Genomic DNA, 20,122 nt, shown 5'->3' with positions numbered 1-20,122 from the left:
CCTGACGTGGGGCCCGAACCCACGAACCGTGAGATCCTGACCCGAGCCGAAGTGGGCCGCTTAACCAACTGAGCCCCCCAGGCGCCCCGTCTTTATTGTTTTAATTACCAGTCCTTCGGGCCCTCTCTCAATCTCTCATATACTGCTTAGATTTGCGTGTTCTAGGTATTGTACACAAACATGTATTTTCCTGAGACTTTCTTTGTTATCCTACACGCAGTTCACTCATTTTCACTACTTTGAAAAAATTGAGTTCTGAATACATCTTACGTGACCCCCAGGGGGCGGGTGTTCTGGACACGCTTCCGCGGACGTTCACGTGCGTGTCTGCCTTCCCTCCGAGGATGGACGCCCAGGACCGGAGATGCTGGCTCACAGGGCACACACGTCTTCAGTGTCACTAGGTGACCCAATCCCTTCGCAAACAGATGCACCAACAGAAACTCCCGCCAGCTGTGCTTAGCCTCCTGGGGTAATTTTTTTTTTTTTTCCCTATTTCACACAAGTGTAAATGCCTTTTAGCAGATTAAGGAAGTTCACTTTCACCCCCACATGCCGGGAGTTTTTACTATTAATGGGGTTTGAATTTTACGAAGTGTCTTCCCTGTAGTTATTGAACGAGCATGCGGTTTTTCTAGTGGGGATTCAAAAGTAATAGATTTTCGGGGCGCCTGGGTGGCTCAGTCAGTTAAGCGTCTGACTCTTGATTTGGGGTCAGGTCGTGATCTCATGGTTCATGAGTTCCAGCCCCGTGTGGGGCTCCCTGCTGATGGCCCAGAGCCTGATTGGGATTCTCTCCCTCCCTTTCTCTGCCCCTCCCTCACTCATGCACTCTCTCTCAAAAATAAATAAATAAACTTTAAAAAAAGTAATAGATTTTCTAAATTTTAACAATCTTGGCTTCCTAGGATAAAGGATTGCTAGATTCATTTGCCTGATTGTCTCAGGGATTTTTTTAAATCTAAGTTCATGAGATTGGAATTTCGTTTCTCACACGGTTCTTATCAAGTCTAACCTCATAAAATACATGGATTCTGTCCCAGTTTAAAATTCGAATTCTCCCCAGGGCACCTGGGTGGCTCAGTGGGTTAAGCATCTGACTTCAGCTCAGGTCATGTGAGTTCGAGCCCTGCGTCGGGCTCTGTGCTGACAGCTCAGAGCCTGGAGCCTGCTTCGGATTCTGTGTCTCCCTCTCTCTCTGCTCCTCCTCTGCTTGTGCTCTGTCTCTCTCTGTCTCTCAAAAATAAATACATGTAAAAAAAAATTGAATTCTCTCTTCCTTGAATATTTGGTAGAACCAGTCCACGAAACCGACTGGAGCTTCTATTTATTTTCTTGCCGAAAATTTTTACTTACTCAACTTTTTAAATGCCATTTGGACTTTCAGGTCTTGTCAATTTCCTTCAGTCGGTATTGGCAAGTTAGAATTTTTTTTTTTTTTTTTTTTGAGGAATGTATCCACTGATTCTAGGACTGTAGAGCTACTTATGATGTGGTCCTGTTATGGTTTTAATCTCTGCCACGTGCACAGGCTTAGCCCCACTCGTCACGCCCGCGTTGGTCTTCTACTGCTCCTGTGATACAGGATCACACAGTGAGTCTGAAAACAACACAAATTTAGTGCCTTATACCTCTGTGGGTCAGACTGCAATACAGCTCTCGCAGAGACACGATCAAGATGGTGGAGGGCTGTGTCCCTTTCCAGGGACTCCGGGGACAAGATCTGCCCCTTGCTGTGTGCAGCTTTAGAGGTCATCCGCATTCCCCGGCCCGATGCCCTCCCTCCAGCCTCAGAGCCAACGGCAGTGAGCAGGGTCCCCATCACACCGCCTAACTCCAAACACTTCTCCTCCCTCGGCCAAGACTAAGGACACTGGAGAATACTTTAGGCCAGGATAACATCTCCATCTCAAGGTCCTTGCCTTAATCACATCTGCAAAGTCCCTATTGCCGTGTGATGTCACGGAGTCTCTAGCTCTGGGGATTAGGACATGGACACTTCGGGAGACCCTAATTGTGCTACCACAATGTCTGAGATTATTTATTTACGCCTTCTCCCTGGCTCCCTGGCCCACCTCTCTCTCACTTTTCCTTTGATCAGTTTTGCCGGGACTTTCATTTTTTTAGTCTCTTTGTGTTCTGTCTCTGTGGTGTTATTATTTTTCACTTTATTAATTTCCACCCTCTCATTTTTCTTTTCTCCCTTCTCTTTACTTTTGGGATGTTCTGTCATTCTATTTCTAATTAGCTGACGTTGTAGAAACAATAATCTTGCCCCCCCCCCCTTTTCTTTCTAGTTAAAGCACATAAAGGTACACACATCCCTGGAATTACTGCTTTAACTGCATTTCACGCTTTTTAAAACAATTTTTTTTCAATGTTTATTTTTGAGAGACAGAGACAGAGTGTGAATGGAAAAAGAAAACAGGGAGAGGGAGACACAAAATCCGAAGCAGGCTCCAGGCTCTGGGCTGTCGGCAGAGCCCAACACGGGGCTCAAACTCACGAACCACAAAATTATGACCTGAGCTGAGGTCAGACGCTGAGCCCACTGACCCACCGAGGAGGCCTTGTTTTGGTTTGTTTTTTAAGAGAGAGAGAAAGCGCTCAAGAAGGGGAGGGGCAGGGGTACCTGGGTGGCTCAGTCGGTTAGGCGTCCAACTTCAGCTCAGGTCATGATCTCACAGTTCGTGAGTTCGAGCCCTGCGTCAGGCTCTTTGCTGACAGCTCAGAGCCTGGAGCTTGTTTCAGATTCTGTGTCTCCCTCTCTCTCTGACCCTCCCCCATTCATGCTCTGTCTCTGTCTCAAAAATAAACGTTAAAAAAAATTTTTTTTTTAAAAGAAGGGGAGGGGCAGAGGGAGAGAGACAGAATCCCAAGCAGGCTCCAAGCTGTCCGTGCAGGGCCTGACTCAGGGCTCGATCCCAGGAGCGGTGAGATCCTGACCTGCTGACATCAAGAGTCAGATGCTCAACCAACCAGCCCCCCAGGCCGCATGCAAGCAGGTGCATGTTTTCACACCATCTCCTCACCCTGCACATTGTTCTGTTGCACACACAGACCTCATGCCCGGTTGACAACACTCAAAAACAGCTCCTGCTCAAGTTGGGGGGCGGGGGCAGCCCCACCCGCAAACACACCCACAGAAGTCACAGCTCAGCCACCTGTGGCTGGTGGTGAAGCCAGCATAGGGCGCACCCCTGCAGTACCTGGTCCTGAGGGCCAGGGGGCAGCACACTCCGCCTGCGCAGGAGCTCTGCACAGGACTTCAGGCTTCCAGGCCAGAAGACAGCTAACTTTCTGCGGTACACAAAGAGTAGGACAAAATCTCAGAAACTCAGAACTAATCTACACGATAAAGAGTTCAGTTTCTGGAGCAGTGATACTCCGGGGGAAGGGGAAACACGTACGTTTTTAGGTAGTAATTATCTTCATCCTAAAGCAGATCAATAACTTCGTCTTTATAAGAAAGGAGAAATTATTGTTCCAAACACTTCAACGCATCAACGGCACGTGGCTTAAGCGGGGTCTGGGTGACTCGGGCCTCCAGGCCCTCACCTGGAGGCCCCTCCTGCACAATCCTGACAGCCCTTACCACTGTCCCCGGGCACCCTGTTCAATTGGGCGGGGGGGGGGGGGGGGGGGTTGCTGCTCACGGTCCTATACTTGCACTGTCTGTAGCCAGGGGACAGGGGCGGGATGGGGTGCTGGTCACGGTGCATCACCTGCACTGTGGGTGCCCAAGAGCGCAGGGGACACCCCTCTAAAGTTGGGGGGCTGCCTGTGGTCCTTTTCCTGGGTTGTCTGTGCCAGGGGACACCAGCACTTCGTTCCAATGGGGGCCTGCGTGCAGTCCTCTAACTGCGCCGTTCCTGGGGAACAAGCGACACCTGGAGCTCTACACGCCCCGTCCCGCAAATCTTCTGGGGGTCGGGCCGCCCGGAGTTCACGGATCGGTGGGAGTTCTGGGGGCCCGCCCTTCAAGGACCCCGGCCTTCCACCCTGGCCAGCAGTCAGCACGCCGCCTCCCCCCTGGAGCCACAGCATCCCTCTCCCCAGGTACCCCGCCCGCGCCCCCAGCCCGCACTGGCCACCAAACTCGGACCCCGCCCCCTCCGCCTGGGGACCCCAGCCTCCCCACCCTGGGCCCGCATTCATGTCCCCGCCCCAGGACCCCCGCCCCAGGATCCCCCCCTCTCCTGGCCCGGAGCCGCACTCACCTGGCAGGTGCCAGAACTTGCCCTGGGCCTGAGAGCCTCTCCCGCCGCCCAGCCTCAGCGAGCTAATTGCGCGCCCCGGCCCCGCCCCCAGGGCGGGACCACCTCCACGCCGCGATTGGCCGGCCCAGCCGGGGCCGGGTGCCCATTGGCTGACCGTTCTCGCCGTGCCCCGCCCCCGCCTCGGCACCGCCCAGTGGCGGCCGGCTCTGCCCGCGACTACCCGCCCAACGACCTGCCGGCTGCGCATGCGTGAGCGGGGGGGGACGCGCCGAGGCTCCCCCGAAACCACACCTGTCCTTCCTGAGGGTCCTTGTGCTGCGCAAGCCCAGGCGGGGGCCATGAACGGGACGCCACCCCCCAGGGACACTGGCCCTTCCTGAGGACCCTTGGGCTGTGCACGCGGGGGCAGGACCCCCCCTCCTCACTCACCCTCACCCCGCCCTACACACCTGTCCTTCCCCAAGCACCCAAAGACAGTGCACGCTTGGGCCGGGTCGTGGGCAGGACCCCTCAAATCACCTGGCCCTTCACGAGGACCCTTGGGCTGTGCACGCGTGGGCGGGGGCAGGACACCCCCCCCCCCCCATACAGACACCTGTCCTTCTTGAGGACCCTTGGGCTGTGCCTGGGCAGGGCCCCTGGGCCACAAACCACCCCCCAGAGCACCGCCCCTTCCTTCCAGTACTGGTCCAGTCTGCAGGGCGGTCCTGGCCCCTCAGGAGGTCAGCTGCTCTCAGACCCGCCAGGGCTCGGGCCTTAGGAAATGCAGCAGTTCACACGTTTCCCAGCCAATTTTCAGAGGCAAGGAGTAGTGCTCTGAGAGACACAGTGCGCCTTCTGCTTCCGCCCCCCGATGCACAGCGCGTCCTAGGCTTTCCAGCCTTCGCAGACTTTGAGTCCATCTGTGGTGGAAAACGGGCGCACGCTGGGTTCCGCAGGGAAGCGTCCAGCCTGGACAGGAAGGTCGCCCCCGTGCTGTTGGGCTTGTTAACCAGCGGCGCCTGTTTCATCATTTACAAAGAAACGCACTATTGTTACCATGACCACTGAAGGGAGGAACCGGGGACCCAGGTGTCTTTAACCAGACTACGAAGAAAGCGAACTCACGGCTGGAGGATGTTCCCTGGTACACGGGCCTCACAGGTAGCACGGGTGTTCTTGCTTTTCCAAGACGTGGGCCCCTCCCCTCTCCTGCCCAAATCTCTGAACCCCAGAAGCGATTTAAGGTCGGGATTTTACAGCTGCCAGACATCTCAGAGATCTCTGGCCCCACTCACTTGGCTTAGAGAATAAAACCAAGCAGCTAATTGTCATAATTAATTGAACCATTAAGTGCCCCTACAGCTTGGCTGCTCTGTGTAAGTTCATTCGCTGACAGTTTTGACTAATGTAAATCACGGTCCTAACACACAGAGACTGTGATGTAAATAATAGTTTGAGGTTATCTTTTAGCAAAGTTTGCTGTTAGCATTTGCTGGTGGAATTGGCTGATCTATTTTTAAATACTATTTCAGACCTTACAGCACACTGACTAGAGTCTGAATCAAAAAAGACAGTTCCTTCTAGTGATTTTAATACAGAAAAATATTGTGGGTGTATTCCTAGGCTTCTTCCAGGACCCTACTCAAAGGACTTCCACTGAGATAATTACCTTAATGGCCACGGTTTAAAAAAAAAAAAAAAAAAAAAGCTGGCTGAATTAGTTCCAGTTTGCCACACCAGAAAATTCTGATCTTTGCTCTGCTTCCGGATCAAGAAGACCGGAAATAAGAAGGAAATAGTACCAAAGGATAGACTAAACAAGGGATTTGGAATCCATTTGGGGACGCTACTTTGGTTTCTGAGACTTTGAAATCCTGCGTGACTTACACAGTCTGAGCTCCGGTCTAAACGTCTGGAAAACGGGACTGCTAATATGCACATCACAGCTTAGGAGTTTACAAGGGCGAACTCTACAAAGAGCCAGCGTGATGTCTGGCAAGAGCATGGGGAGCTTGGGCCCGGAGCAGCCAGGCGGGAATATTCTAATATTGTCTGCAGTGGCTGATGCACGTGATGGAAGCCTGCGGTGAACGCTCTGGCCCTCCCAGCGGATACCCCGGGGAGCAAAGGAGCAAAGTGCAGGTGGCCGGCTCTCCCACACCTGTGGGCATCTGCCTCCAGTCCTAACGCTGTTTTGCGGGAACTGCCCCAGGACTTGCAAGTCGCTGGAAACACGTCTTAGTCCTGTGGAGTCCCCTACATGCTGCTAAAAGGACTAGTCTGCTCGGAACAGGACCCAGCAGGGCTGCTGGAGGTGAGTGCTCGAACCCCGTTCCTCCCTGGGCTGTGCAGCACGACGGCGCCGGGGGGAGTGGGTGGGGCAGCCCGATGAAGAATGAGATTCACCAGTGAATTGTCTTTCGGGCCTGGAATCAAATTTGTCTTTTAAGACTGTGATTTTTGTGGTTTTAAACTTGCCTGTTTCAGACACGTAAACATCATCAGTGCATAGAAACACTGGTCTCTGGGTACAACGGCCCGCTCAGGGGAAGGGAGGGGATCCAGCTCATGAAAGGAAGCTAAATAACCAGAAGCCCCTGTCTAGACACGTCCAGGTACTGCATGATCCGGCACATGGAACTTTGATGCTACTCAGAAACAGTAATCATAAAAGCTTTTCTTACTGGCCCCAAGATCTCTTGAAAAAGCTTCCAAGGAAATCACACTGTACCTTTCCTGCCTCTTCTAGTTTTAAAAACTGACATAGTGTTGTGAAATGAAATATGTAGAAAATTCATGGATCGTAAATCGAATGCAAATGTAACCAGATAAGAAATTGGAACCTTGGTGGCAGGCAGCACAGACGCATCGGCTCCCACTCTGATCCCAACCTTCTCCCGACTGGGGCATTACTTTCATTTGCAAGCTAACCACAGCCTTGCCTCATGTTCTGACAAAGTCCCAGAGCCAGAGAACACAGATCCGCTCAACTGATTTTATTCATTTATTTTTTTAAGTTTCTTTTGAGAGAGGGAGAGAGTGTGGGGGAAGGGCAGAAAGAGAGAATCCCAAGCAGGCTCCATACTGTCAGCACGGAGCCCGACAGAGGGCTCCATCCCATGAACTGTGAGATCACATGACCTCAGTCCAAATCAAGAGTTGGACTCTCAACCGACTGAGCCGCCCAGGAGCCCCCCAGAGGTGACTTTTAAAGCTCATTTGTGTGGTGTTTGGAAAGAAATGTAAAATTAAGTAAAAAGAAAGTGTCAGTTGCCTGACACTAAAAAATATAAAACAGGCAACAATAAAGGTGAATTCAAGGTATTTCAGAAAAGTTTCCCAATGAATTCAAAGTCATCTTGCCAAGGCCAACCCACAGATGGGTACACCTGTTATATATATAATATTTCATATAATACATAAATAATGTATCCATTCAGATTTGCATATGCAATAATGAAATGCGTTTTCTCTTTTTGCTCTATACGGACCTCCTCCGCAAGAGATGATGAAAGGTTAGAGCTGCACTTTTAGAATATAGTAAGAATGTCATGTTCTCTTTTTAAGTTTTTAAAAAATTTTCTTTATTTTGAGTCAGACAGAAAGCATGAGCGTGGGAGGGGCAGAGAGAGAGAGAGGGAGACACAGAACCTGAAGCAGGCTCCAGGTTCTGAGCTGTCAGCACAGAGCCCAACGCAGGGCTCGAACCGGCGGACTGTGAGAGCGTGACCTGAGCCGAAGTCGGACGCTTAACCGACTGAGCCACCTGGGCGTCCTGTCTTATTATCTCATTAGAGTCAAAAGACAATCTCCATTTTAAAAGTAAATGCAAACAGCAAAGCCAGAAAGTTAGATGGAGGGGGTTGCCATTGTTTTCCGGCCTCCGGGGGGAATCTCTCATGTAAGATTACTTTCTCCCGTGACTTTTCTAATAGAATTCCATTAAACCCTCTGAAAACACGTTCGTGACTTTGGTTGTGTGGATTTTCAGGCCACTTCATTCCTGACATTCTGATTCTCTGAAGTGCTGGCTGTCACCTTAAACTAAGAGCTAATTTGGGGGAGGGGAGTGGACGTAAAACACTGTCCTCGAGGGCCACACTCCGACCTCGCACACTCATGGCGGGCAATCAGCGTGTCTGGGCTGATGTATTCCTGTAGCCAGTCTCATTTCTAGAACCTAGTTCTGAGTCAAAGGGTGGTAGCACCTTCCTCTTGAATTCTGAACTGCCAGAAACTCTCCACGGGATGGGATGCGTCACCGCACGACGGGCCCCCGAGTGCTCCGTCCTCAGAAAGCCACTGGCAGCAAGGCCAGTCCAGCAGTGTGACCTGCGTCCTGACGCGCTGGGGCTTCCCAGGTGGTCCTCGAGCGCCGCCCAGAACTCAGAGGCAGCTCGGGCTGGCCATCCTCCTTCCTCCCCCTTCCTTCTGGTCCACAGCCCTTCCCGAGTGGGAGGAGGCCGTGGGCGCCCAGGGCACCAGACTAGGCCACTGGCACCGCATGTGGGGATCCAGACCCCTCCTTGGACGGCGAGGAGACTGTGACCCAGACGGGGACCGTGCAGATACGGGCCAAGTGAGGAGCAGGGTGAAGCCCGCTGGTGCAGCAGAGCATACAGAGGGCAGTCCCAGGGGGCACAGTGAACCCACGACCTGCACCTGACATCACCCGGCCTGAGGGCCCCTCCCTGACACCTGCCACCCACCCTTCGCTGAGCTTCCTCCTTTGTCTGTCTGTCCCTGCTGGACCACGCAGGTGTCCTACGGGGCGTGCTCTCTGCTGGGTGCGGAGGGCAGAGGCCACAGAGTTTCTACACCACAGCCACAATGCTAGGGCCGCTGTTCCCTTTCCTGATTCAGATGCTGCTTACAAGAGAGCATTTGCTTTGTAAAAATTCACTATTAGGTCACAATTATTGTCCTTATCGTCCCTGTTTAATGGGAAAGGAAACCAGGGCTTGGGGAGGTTGAATGATTTGCCTGAGGGGGGGAAAAAGAAAAAACGATGTCACTATTAGAATCATCGCTGTTTACACATGAAGAGGAGAAGCCTCAGTAAGTCCAAACCCCGGGGCCATGCAGTCAGCGAGGGGCCTGAGACCCACACCCAGGCCTCTGCTGAGGTCTGTGCACAAGGCCTGACAGGCTCGTAATCTAGGAACAGAGGGTCACGTTCATCCCGGGCTTTCCATACTAAAGAAAGCGTTCGTGGGCTTGACTGGATGGTGAGCATCTGAGACACGGGACTCCCTTTCCCTAATTGTACACTTTTGAAGAAAGCTGTGGATTTCATATTGAAATACGTATGCCTGTGGTTTCTATTGTTTTCCAAGCTCTGAGAAAACGGGGCAGCCCTAACATTGGCATAATGGAGTCACCTGTGATGCCTGGCGATCGGGAAGGATGTGCCGACATTACAGAGGCGAGGCCCGATACGGAACGAGGACCCCGCACTCCCCAGTACTCGAGTGTGATGACATCTAAAGCTCACGGGACGCTATCCAGCACCTGTTGTTTTCACATCCTGGGTAGTTCTGGGCACGGGCTGCCCCTGTGATTGGCAGGACGGGAAAGTAGATGTTACACTGCAGTCTGGGCCACCACAGCACGGGGCCACACCGTTCTGAAAGGAGGAACAGCGGACAGCACCTGTGAGCACCAGCGCCAGGGTCCCTCGAGGTCGGAGCAGCTGGCTCCTGATCCATCTGCGGGCCGGCTGACGGCCTTACCTGGGCCCCTGGCGTCCCCGGGGCCCTGGGAAGTCGGCAGGCAGGGCAAGCCACCGTCAGGCCAGAGGGCAGACTGCAAACCTGAACGGGAAGGGCCGGCTCCCCGAGCGACCCGGCCCAGGGGAAGGCAATGTCGACAGGGCCTCTGCGAAGGAGCCCCCAGGGTGCAGAGGGCAACCTGGCCTGTGGCACAGGAGGACCCTCCACCAGGGCAGAGGTTTGTGGGGGGAGCAGGGCACGGGATACTGATGCCCAGGGCCGAGGAGGGTGCTGGCTGCGGCGTGGACCTGCTTTTTTTCTTTTCCTTGTTTTTTTAAGGTTTATGTATTTATTTTGAGAGAGCAAGAGCGGGGGAGGGGCAGAGAGAGAGGGAGAGAGCGAATCCCAGGCAGGCTCCACACTCAGCACAGAGCCCGATGTGGGGCTTGAATTCATGAACCGTGAGATCATGACCTGAGCCGAAACCAGGAGTTGGGCGCTTAATGGGCCACGCCACCCAGGCGCCCCTACATTTTACATTTTAAGCATGATTTCATTTATCAGAACTCCTTGGCACACGGGGACCATGGGAGACAAGGAGGAAGATGGTCACCATGGGGTTATACGCACAGCCACAGTTACCCCCAAAGCCCTCTTACAATTTGAACTCGAGTTTTCTCCCTTGAGTCACTTAAGAAACTTGCCGAGACCTCTATGCAAATGAAGTTGGAAGCTCAGATGAAATGAATACTTTTCTGGAAAAAAAAAATTACCAAAATCAACCCCGAAAGAGCTACACGGGTTAAAGGGACCAATTCCATAGAAGAAACTCAGATATTCATCGGGGAGCTACCCCCCAAAAAAGCACCAAGACGGCTTCATGAGAGAGCTCTACCGAACGGTCAGAGGCCAGCTCACCTAACACCTCTCACGGTACAACAACATACATGCCCGTGGTTCTTCACTGACACGTCATCTATCATTGCCAGCACACCGGAAACTATCTAAGGCCCGAGCATGGGTGATGACAGAACGAAGGATAATTAACATGTAGGTCGTGTGGAGAAGTGATGCGGGGCTTTCTGGATGTAACGCATCCAGGAAAAGAGTAAGTGTCTGTGCAGTAGGAAAGAGGGGACAATAAGAAAACATATGCATGTGCCTACCTCTGAAAAACACCTAAGTGGAGACATTCCTAGGTCATATGTAGAAACATTTCCAGTTGTACAACATACTGAAAAACTACAGTAACGAAGACACTGTGATATTGGTGCATGGGTAGATGTACAGATAAACAACATCCCGGGGACACAGGGTGCCTACTGATGAGTGCGGTCTCTTCTGGGTGATGACAGTGTTGTAAGTGGACTGTGGTGATGGCTTCACAGCCCTGTGAATCCCAAAACCCACCAAACTGTACGCTTTAAGATTTTATTTGCTTGCGTATTTATTTTGAGAGAGAGTGTGTGCGTATGTGCAAATGGGGGAGGGATAGAGAGAGAGAGGATCCCAAATAGGCTCTGAGCTGTCACCACAGAGCCCGACGCAGGGCTCAAACCCATGAACCGTGAGATCATGACCTGAGCTAAAGTCGGACGCTTAACTGACCGAGCCCCCGAGGCGCCCCATCACATCTTGATTTCTAAGTACCAACCCCAGTGAAGAAAACCAGGGTCCTTGGAGAGATGGCTGAATCCAATACAGGGACCATACGGAGAAGGGACATCCTGTTGCAACAGAAAATAAGGACGCACTCAAAAGCAATGATGGGGCAAAGGAAAGGACCCTGGGACCAGTGCGAGGGGCTCCCCCTCACAATCTGGGGCGATCTGAGCATCAGAATGTACACGGAGAACAGTGCATTGTAAATTACTGTGAATAAACTCATAGCACAAAGAAGCCATGAGCCCATGTTGATCACGAACACAAGATGGGAAGAAGGTTAGTCTCTTCTTCGAGACGGATTTCTGGCAAACGACTACAGAAGGAACAATGGTGTCAGGAGATTAACGGTCTGCAACCATCACGGTAAAAGTGGACTCGGGAGAGCAAGCATCGCATTGGCATCAGTGGACGGTAAAGCCAGAGCGAGAGGCGGTGCCGTGGAGATACAGGACACACACGGTCCCGACCCATCCCCGCACGTCACCTGAGACAAGGAGGGCGAGATACGACGTGCGTGGCACAGCCCAGACAACACCGTGATCGGGTGACCGAAGTTAACGCTACCAGCAAGGGGCCGACCGGTGCCTCCGGACCCGATACGCCAGAAGGACAGCAACATGTACGTGTTTTCCAGCCAGAAAGGTCTGGTCCAATCCTGACATCAGACCAACCCGCACGGAGGCGTGTCCTCTAACATAAATGCCTGCCGGTCCTCACAAATACCAATGTCGTTAAGGACGGGAGCAGGCCGAGCGGCCAGCAGAGCTGTGTCCCCGGCCGTGTCCCCAGCCAGGAGGGGTGGCGGGAGAGGGCATGTGGGGGCAGCTGGCAAGGCCAGGATGCGAACGGCAGATCCCTCAAATGCGTTCACTGTGCTGAGCGTCCTGGGGCCTCTATGGCGGTCACTTCAGACCAGACCCCTATTCTGAGGAATATCGCACCCTGCGGCGTGGGGCCGAGGGGTGTGTGGTGAGGCAGGGAGGAGGGACAGCACACAGTGTTTCCCCAACTTCTCTGTAAGTCTGAAATTCGTTCGAATTAGAAAGTTAAAAATAAACATGAACTGAGTAACACACGTGAAACAAAAAAGCTTCTTTCTGGGGCCGTGGCGTCGGGACGAGGGGCTCAGGCCCAGGGCGCCTGCCGTCTCTCCTCCTGTCAACAGGGATGATTTTGAGAAAGGTCTACGGTCTCACACTGGAAATGTCCTCCCGCGAGGGCTGATTACACCTGAGCCCCAGATGAAGTCCAGACACACGAGTATGGACACTCTGAAGGTTAACGCGTGAGCAGTGTCCCCTGGCTGACCCGCTCTATCGGGACGGCAGCTCTGGGGCTGACACAGCGTGTCTGTCTCACCTGACATGCGATCCGGACGCAGGTGGCCCGGGGCCGTACAGCAGCGAGAGGCCACAGGGCTGTCTGTCCCGCCATCCCTGGTCCGCGTGCCTGTCCCCTCTGTGACAAGGGCAGGTACATTTATGGGATCATGACTGCACTTGAGGCCAGCAGGAGGCAGGAAAGGGGCGAAGGGCCTCTGCTCTTGGGGCTCGTGTTCACCTGGGAAGGAAATGCCCAGACGGAGGTTCACGGGGACGGGGACAACCCACAGTCTCCATGACGGACTCTGAAATCAGAATGTAGAAAATCGCTTTGATGAGTGAGGTATGTTTCTGAGCTTTGTTTTTTTTTAAGTGACTCCATGTTTTAGATCTGACATACTCAAGCCATCACCAGAAGACGTAAAATGGGGGTCCTAGCGTGGTGGGCCTCCAAGTTTCTAACCTTGGCTATCTACACACAAAGCACCCCTGGCCCCAACGTTGTGCACTCTGGGTTTGCTCGGCATGGAAATAAAATCTCTGGGGTGGACCAAACGGGCTCAGGAATTTCTTGGGCAAGAACCGAGGGTTATCTTAATATAAACAAGTGAAACTGTGGCTGAAATGTGCCATCTGACGATGCTGGTTTTGCTTTTTATAGATTTTTGCAAGTGGGCGAGGTAAATACTGAGAAAGTTACAAGGTGCTGTAAACGTTTTCCATGTTATGGGTCAGCAGGCAATTCTGAGCTGAAAGGCGTTGACATGGAATAACTGAGGACTCTAACTCTGGCTTAATTTTTTACGTCTCTCGGCTGCTTCGGGGCTGCGGACACGAACCACTAATGTTGACGGGAGGCCCAAGCGTCTAGGTCAGGTCTGGCTGCTGTGACCGATCATTGGGGACCAGGAGGCTGCAGTCCAAGGTCACGGTGCTGGCAGACTCCGTGCCTGCTGGGACCACTGCCTGTCTTCCCCTGTACCCTCACCTGAGGAGAGCAGGAGAGGGTGTAGGAAGGTCTATGGAAAGACGTAACCACTGCCGGGTGACCTGTGAGCTGGGCGCTCGGAGGCTCCTCACCCCCACCCTTGCCCTTGGATGTGGGTTCTGCTTCCCTCCTGCTCCAGGGACACAGCCTGAGAGAACGATGCGGTGTGGTAACAGCTGCACGGTAGGCATACGTGACCGGACCCACTTAAGGCCCCTCTCGATAGAAACTTAAGACCTGGCTGGAGGGAGCCCGAGTGGCCTGCCTCTGTCCTTGGTCTCTCTGGCGCTCCTCGTACGGGTGGCGGACTTGGGTAGCACCCGGGAGGGTCCCGAGGGAGGCTGGTCTCTTGACTCTTCAATAAGCGTCCTACTCCCATCACGGAGGCTCTGCCCCAGTCACCTCCAAATGCCATCGCATTGGGGGTTCGGGCTTCATGCAGACACGCTCCACAACACGAAGGCTTCCATGGCACAGAGTGAACACCACCCGGTACAAAACAGCACAGTGCTAACGCGAAGAGCTACACAGTGAGCAGAGGCCTGCACTCCCCTGGCGGGGCTCCCAGGGCGGAGGTGAGGCTCCCATCTCGTCCGACGGTGTCTCCGCGAGGCCAGGCGCCTGTGCTTGGGGCTCCGCGCCGTCCTCAGAAGGAATGGAGCGGCGTCTTTCACCTCCACGCTGGCACTCGGGCAACGCGAAAGGAAGGCTACCAGACCCTGGATACCTGGGAGTCGGTTCCAGAACATTCTGTGTTCTGAGTCAGTAGGAGGAAGAAAACAGAGATTCCCCAATTCCTCCCATCGCTGTATTCTAGTCAAGCTGAAAAGACAGCACATATCACCGTGTGTTTTAGTTTCTGACAAAGGGGAGACTTATTTAAAAGGAGAAATACTGAACCAGCAAGCTTTCCCATTAGAGCAAAACAGATTGAGCAAAGACAGAGGTGAGGTGATTCCCCAGAGTCTGGGGACCCTTAACGTGTACTCACTCTTAGGTGGGCGGCACCCTCACTGTTAGAAACCAGTCTGCGGGCGGCAGGCATCGGCCCGCATGTGCCCCCTCCGTGTGCACAGCCGCACCCCTCCTGCCAGCACAGGAGCTCCAGGAGTTCGGTGTGGCAGGGACAGAGTAGGGTGAACGCGCAGTGGGCACCGGGTTCAGGAGCCCTGAGGACGGAGGTGTTCGGATCCCCGACACCAGGGGTGGCCCTCCGACTGGGGGCTGGCCCCACTCACCCCTGCAACCTCCTCCTGGGAGGCTGGGGGGTCACGTGCATCTGAAAGCAGTTTTAACAGGTGCCACGACCCTGCCTCAGTGGGAACGGGAGGCTACGGGGTCAGGAAGGGACCCAGAAGTCCCCAGGACACGTGACGGTGACCTGTAGGCCAGGGCCATCCTGACATCTGACCGCATGAAGGGAGGATGACGCAGCTTTCTCCGTTTTGCTGTTGTCTGTTCGAGGGCTCAATGGAATAGGGAAGGTTTTTATCTGCTCGAGGGCTCACACGATGGAATAAGGGAAAGTTTTTCGCCTTGCAAAACACTTAGATTTAACACGATTTCCGTGTGCCGTGAAGCAAGCTGACACAGACACACTGAAACCAACACCCACGAGGCAGAGAGAAGGCTCGGGGACCCTGACGGGTGCCGCCCCCGGGGCCTCCACGAGCTCCAGGAAGCAGGAGACCCTCTCGCAGCTGAGCCAGCTTTCATGACGGGTTCCCCACCAAGAATGTCCCCTACGGCCACCGGCCTTGCCAGGTACCTCCGAGCTACCTCCCAACCCTGCCTTTCCCACGAAGATCCGCCACGACCCGTCCCGCAAGCTGGTGAGCCCTTCTCATCCACATCGGGCTTTGTCCCCTCCCTGGCTCCCTGTGGCCGAGCGGCTGGCCCACGCCAGGCACCGCGGGGACGTGCAGTCAGCCGTGGACGGACACACACAAGGACAGCGTGAACATGGGACGGGGCTCCATCAGGGGCTGTCCTACGCTCTGAGCGGACCGCACGACGACGAGCCTCGGCTCTGACACCAGAGGAGTGAGCCCCAGTACGGGAAAGGCTGCGTCCCAGCCCGTCACCTACCAGCAAGAAGGCAGCCTCCGGGACTCAGGTGCCTGGCATAAATAGGACCACCGGCACGGGGTCGTTCGCGCAGGGACGGTGAGAAGCTGCAGGTGACTCAGCACAGCACCCAGCACAGGGCAGTGGTTGCCAGCTGCGGGGAGACCCCGGGGTCTGAGGAGTGAGGAAGGGGGCGGGGGCTCGGCCTCCCGGCCTGCGGGGTCCTGGGAACACACACGAGCAGGGCCGGGGCCGTCTTCCTTCCACAGAGAAGACGCTCGCTGGCCCACTGTCCTTCCCTCCCGCCACCCCTCGGCCAAGGCCGTTCTGAAGAACACGGCCTGTGCACAGAGAAGTGTGTCTATGCCAAAGCACGGAGTGCGGTGACAAGCGATAATCGATGGTACTTAACCTCCCCATGGGCCACGCTGGAGGGCACGGCTGGCTCCTGCCTCCGACACCTGTGGCAGGTGAGTCTAGGCTGCTGTGGCCAGATCTTCCCATTTCTCGAGATTCCAGGATTTCTAAGGTTGTTATTTTTTTTATTAAAAAAATTTTTTTTAATGTTTATTCATTTTGAGAGAGAGAGAGAGAGAGAGAGAGAGAGAGAGAGAGAGAGAGACAGAGCGTGAGCAGGGGAGGGGAAGAGAGAGAGGGAGACACAGGATCCAAAGCAAGCTCCGGGCTCTGAGATACCAACACAGAGCCTGATGCGGGGCCTAAACTCACAAACTGTGAATCGTGACCTGGGCCCAAACTGGAATCACCCAGGCGCCCCAGTTTTTTATTATTTTTAAAGAATCTTTTACTTATTTTTGAGACACAGGGAGAGAGGGGATGGGGGGGCACAGAGGGGGGGAGAACAGAGGGTCTGAAGCAGGCTCTGTGCTGACGGCAGAGAGCCCGACGTGGGGCTCGAGCTCACTGACCGTGAGATCGTGACCGGAGGTGAAGCCAGACAGTCAATCGACAGAGCCACCCAGGCGCCCTGAGATTCCAGAATTTCTGGCTGCTACGTGCACTCCCCTGTCCAGCGCCCACCCGCCCTCTCTGCAGACAGCGTGGGAGTCACACGGGGCTCCCCCGCCGCACGTCCAGCTGCAGATGCCTGTCCTGGCAGCCTTGAGCCACGCCACAGCCGGTGCCGGGTGGCCTGGCCTGGCGCGGAGCCCGGAAAGCTCCCTACAACCCGGAAGGCCCTACCAGCCCCTGGGCGATAAAGGTGTGTGGGTCCTGGATCACCAGGGTTCAAAAAGCTCTTCTACGCACACGCCTGCCTTGCTGCTCCTTGTGGGAGGTCCCTGGTCAGAGGGAGCACGAAAGTGTGCACGGGCCAAGCTCTCGTGCTATCTGGTCCTTCCCTCCCCACACACGACTACTGCGTCGTTATAAAGACGTGGGGTGTAAGGGGGGAGCCCTGGGAAGGTCAAATCCTGATGTGGGTCATGTAAAAAGCTAAATATTATACTTTAACCTGAAGTGTGAACAGACATGGGTCATCACCCAGTGTCTCCAAGACAAATGACTCACACCGACCAAACGGTATGGAGAGACAAGAACGGACATCCTTTTGGGTCCATAAACATAAGTTACTTTATTAAGCTTCTGTGCCATCGGAAGACACCAGCTACGTCTGTTCCACAAGAGGGGTGGGGGCCGCAGGATCGTGAGTTAGTGGTCTTTGCGGGGACGCGGTTTGCGGGGTACCTTTGAGGCTTCAATCACTCCTTACGAGGAGATAAACGGGTGTTACGGATCTTGACCTAAGCATAAAGCCGAAGCAGCAGTGACCAAGATCGCCGCCGTGAGCGCCCTGTCACTTAAACACGAGTCGGACGTTTCCGTGACCAATAAACACATGTTTTTTGCAAAGACGTCAAAGAGGCTTTCAAAAAAAAAATAAATAAACCTAATTTTAATTGCACACCCCAGGCCAGAATCAAATGTCTGTACGTGTGTCCCCCACTGCCCACAGTAAGGCGGTCCCCTGAAACCTCTCGTGAGCTGGAATGACCCCCTTTGCAGCACTTTGCTGTTACACAACACCTACTGGGTGCCTGTTCTCGCGGACTAAAGGAAGTCGGGGCGGAGGGACCCTCACTTTCACAGGAGAGGCCGTTACTCGGCGGACACATCTCTGCTAACAGTGGAGGCACGCACCTAAGCGACCTTTGGAAGCGGGGGGCCCCAGACCTCCCTGCACACGTGCTAGGCTGGTGCCCGCCTTCCCGAGGAGGGGGCAGGTGAAGGCGGCATGCCTGCCCCCCGCGGCTCGCAGGGCAGAGCGCCCAGTGCCCGGCCCTGAAACCCTCAGGAACGCCAGCCACGGAACGAGGGTCTGGTTGGGAAGCACACCGGCAACTCGGTCCGTTGAAAATGGCTCTAAAATCCAGACAGGTCTGATTACCGAACATCTACCTTATTTTACCAAGTGACCGAGAGAGTGTGAATACACGCTTCTGGTTTTACTGGAGATCCCCTGCTGCGCGACCCCACAGCCTGCACTGGAGCACACGCACCCACCAGGCTGGCTCCGTCCCCCGAGGGGGGGAGGGTCACTCCTGCACGGGGCCCGCCCGCGGCTTCGCCACCAGATGGCGCGACCGCAGCCAGGCTGGCCTCTCCATCCACGGAGATTCTAACAAGGGGCCCAAACAGGACCCTGTCTGTCCGAGGACAGTGCCCTGCGGCTAAGAAGGTCACCACCACCAGATAGGACACACAAACTGCTGACCGTGTGACCGGACAGACCGGATGCTGCCGGCCACGGTGGCGGGGGAGGGAGGGCGGGGGAGGGTTGCTGATGACAAGTCACGCCCAGCACTGGGAGCGCTCCCTCCTCCTGGACAGGTGGCCCGGCCGCCACCGTGACGCCCTCCCTGATGGTCAACAGGGCTGCACACGGTTAGGCGCGCAGGAGCAAACCACAGCAGGCGACAGGGTCGCGACAGCAAAAATGTGCCCCCAGAGGCAAAGCCGGGCTTTGCACATCCTTTGCGGCCACCGGGAAATCAGCACAGTCAGTGTGACTCGGAAAGAGCGCCGGGGACAGCGCGGTCCCTGCCTCACTCCGCGGGAGTCTGCGGCGGAGCCCGTGGACAGCAGCCGCTGCGCCCCGGGGCCCTGGGCTCCGAGCGGCTACTGCCCCTTCTTCTGCGGCACCTGGCCATTGGCCCCCACGGGCCGCCCGCCTCCGGGCTCCGGCTGCGCGAAGTTCCAGTCCACCGGGGTCAGGAGCTGCTGCGTCTTCTTATGGGTCCAGTAGGGGTTGAGGACGAGCGTGAGCAGACCCAGCCCCACGAGGAACAGCGCCAGGTGCGGAAGGTGCAGGCTGCTGCGCAGGCCGTCCCAGTGCCAGAAGCACACCCACCACATGTGGTAGGTGAGCACCATGCGGCAGTGGAACATGTGGATCATCAGCCACTGGTTCAGCTTCCAGAACAGGGAGTCGGAGCAGCCGGCCTGCGGGACAGAGCACACGCGTCAGGACGCGGCCGCCCAGACGTCACGCCCACCACGAATTCACCACCCGGGTGCGCCCAGCCCCTGTGCCCGCAACAGCCGTGCCCCCCCTCCCCCGCTCCCCCTCCCGGGGGCATCGCCCCGGAGCAAGGCCACCCGTCTGCGGGCCGTCCGCTCCCGGATTCGTGCTCCCAGGAGCCGAGGCCAGACCTGTTTCCAGTCTCACTTCAGTCTCCTTTCTAACCCTGAGTCACACACACTGGCCGCCAGCAAGCCCTGGGAGAAGGGCCTCTGGGGACAGGGAGGCTGAGGATGATATACACTTACCTCCTGGTTTGATCTTGGGTCCTTTACCCCCAGAGCCCACGGACGCAGGCACAAGTGGACTTTCGTTAAAATTACTCTAACTTTACACTAAAACCAGTTTCTAAGACTTGTAGCCAAAACCGAACAGAGAACTTGAAGATGGCCCATCAGATCCTGGACGCGAAGGCGGGACCTGGCCAGCACCAGGCCACTCCGGTGCCAGGATGGTGGGCGCCCAGCCAGGTGACAGAGGACATCCAGCACCCCCGCATCCCCGCACCCCTCAGACCTTCCACACACCAGCTTCTCCGACCTCGTCTCCGTTGACCCCAAGCTGCACAATCTCCCTCGGGAGCTCCGGGCCACAGGTGGCCCCTCCCCGGGTGGGGACACTGTGTT

General features: G+C 55.2%; 1 protein-coding gene and 1 long non-coding RNA gene across 7 annotated transcripts in view; both read right to left on the bottom strand.

Moving 5' to 3' along the window:
- CLN8 (CLN8 transmembrane ER and ERGIC protein) overlaps positions 1-20,122 on the bottom strand; it is a 48,784-nt gene that overhangs the window by 8,962 nt on the left and 19,700 nt on the right. The window contains exon 3 of one of the 5 annotated variants that reach the window (XM_045055171.1): positions 17,524-19,417. The exons of the other annotated variants lie outside the window; for them this stretch is intronic. Coding sequence (XP_044911106.1) covers positions 19,094-19,417 — 324 coding nt within the window. The 3' untranslated portion in view covers positions 17,524-19,093. Of the gene's footprint in view, positions 1-17,523; positions 19,418-20,122 lie in introns of those variants that run through there. 5 annotated transcript variants of the gene reach the window in all.
- On the bottom strand, positions 1,398-5,132 carry LOC109498676. Of its 2 annotated transcripts, XR_002741565.2 has the most exons (3): positions 4,221-5,132; positions 3,210-3,872; positions 1,398-1,600 (listed from the first exon to the last, which is right to left on the bottom strand). It is a non-coding gene; the product is annotated as an uncharacterized LOC109498676 (long non-coding RNA). The 2 variants fall into 2 exon arrangements; XR_002741564.2 differs by lacking the exon at positions 4,221-5,132 and having other exon boundaries at positions 3,210-4,050.

Source organism: Felis catus, chromosome B1 (genome assembly GCF_018350175.1).
Source record: "Felis catus isolate Fca126 chromosome B1, F.catus_Fca126_mat1.0, whole genome shotgun sequence".
In the NCBI taxonomy this organism is placed as follows: domain Eukaryota; kingdom Metazoa; phylum Chordata; class Mammalia; order Carnivora; family Felidae; genus Felis; species Felis catus.
The sequence above is the reverse complement of the archived record's forward strand: the minus strand, read 5'-3'. Positions and strand labels throughout refer to the sequence as shown.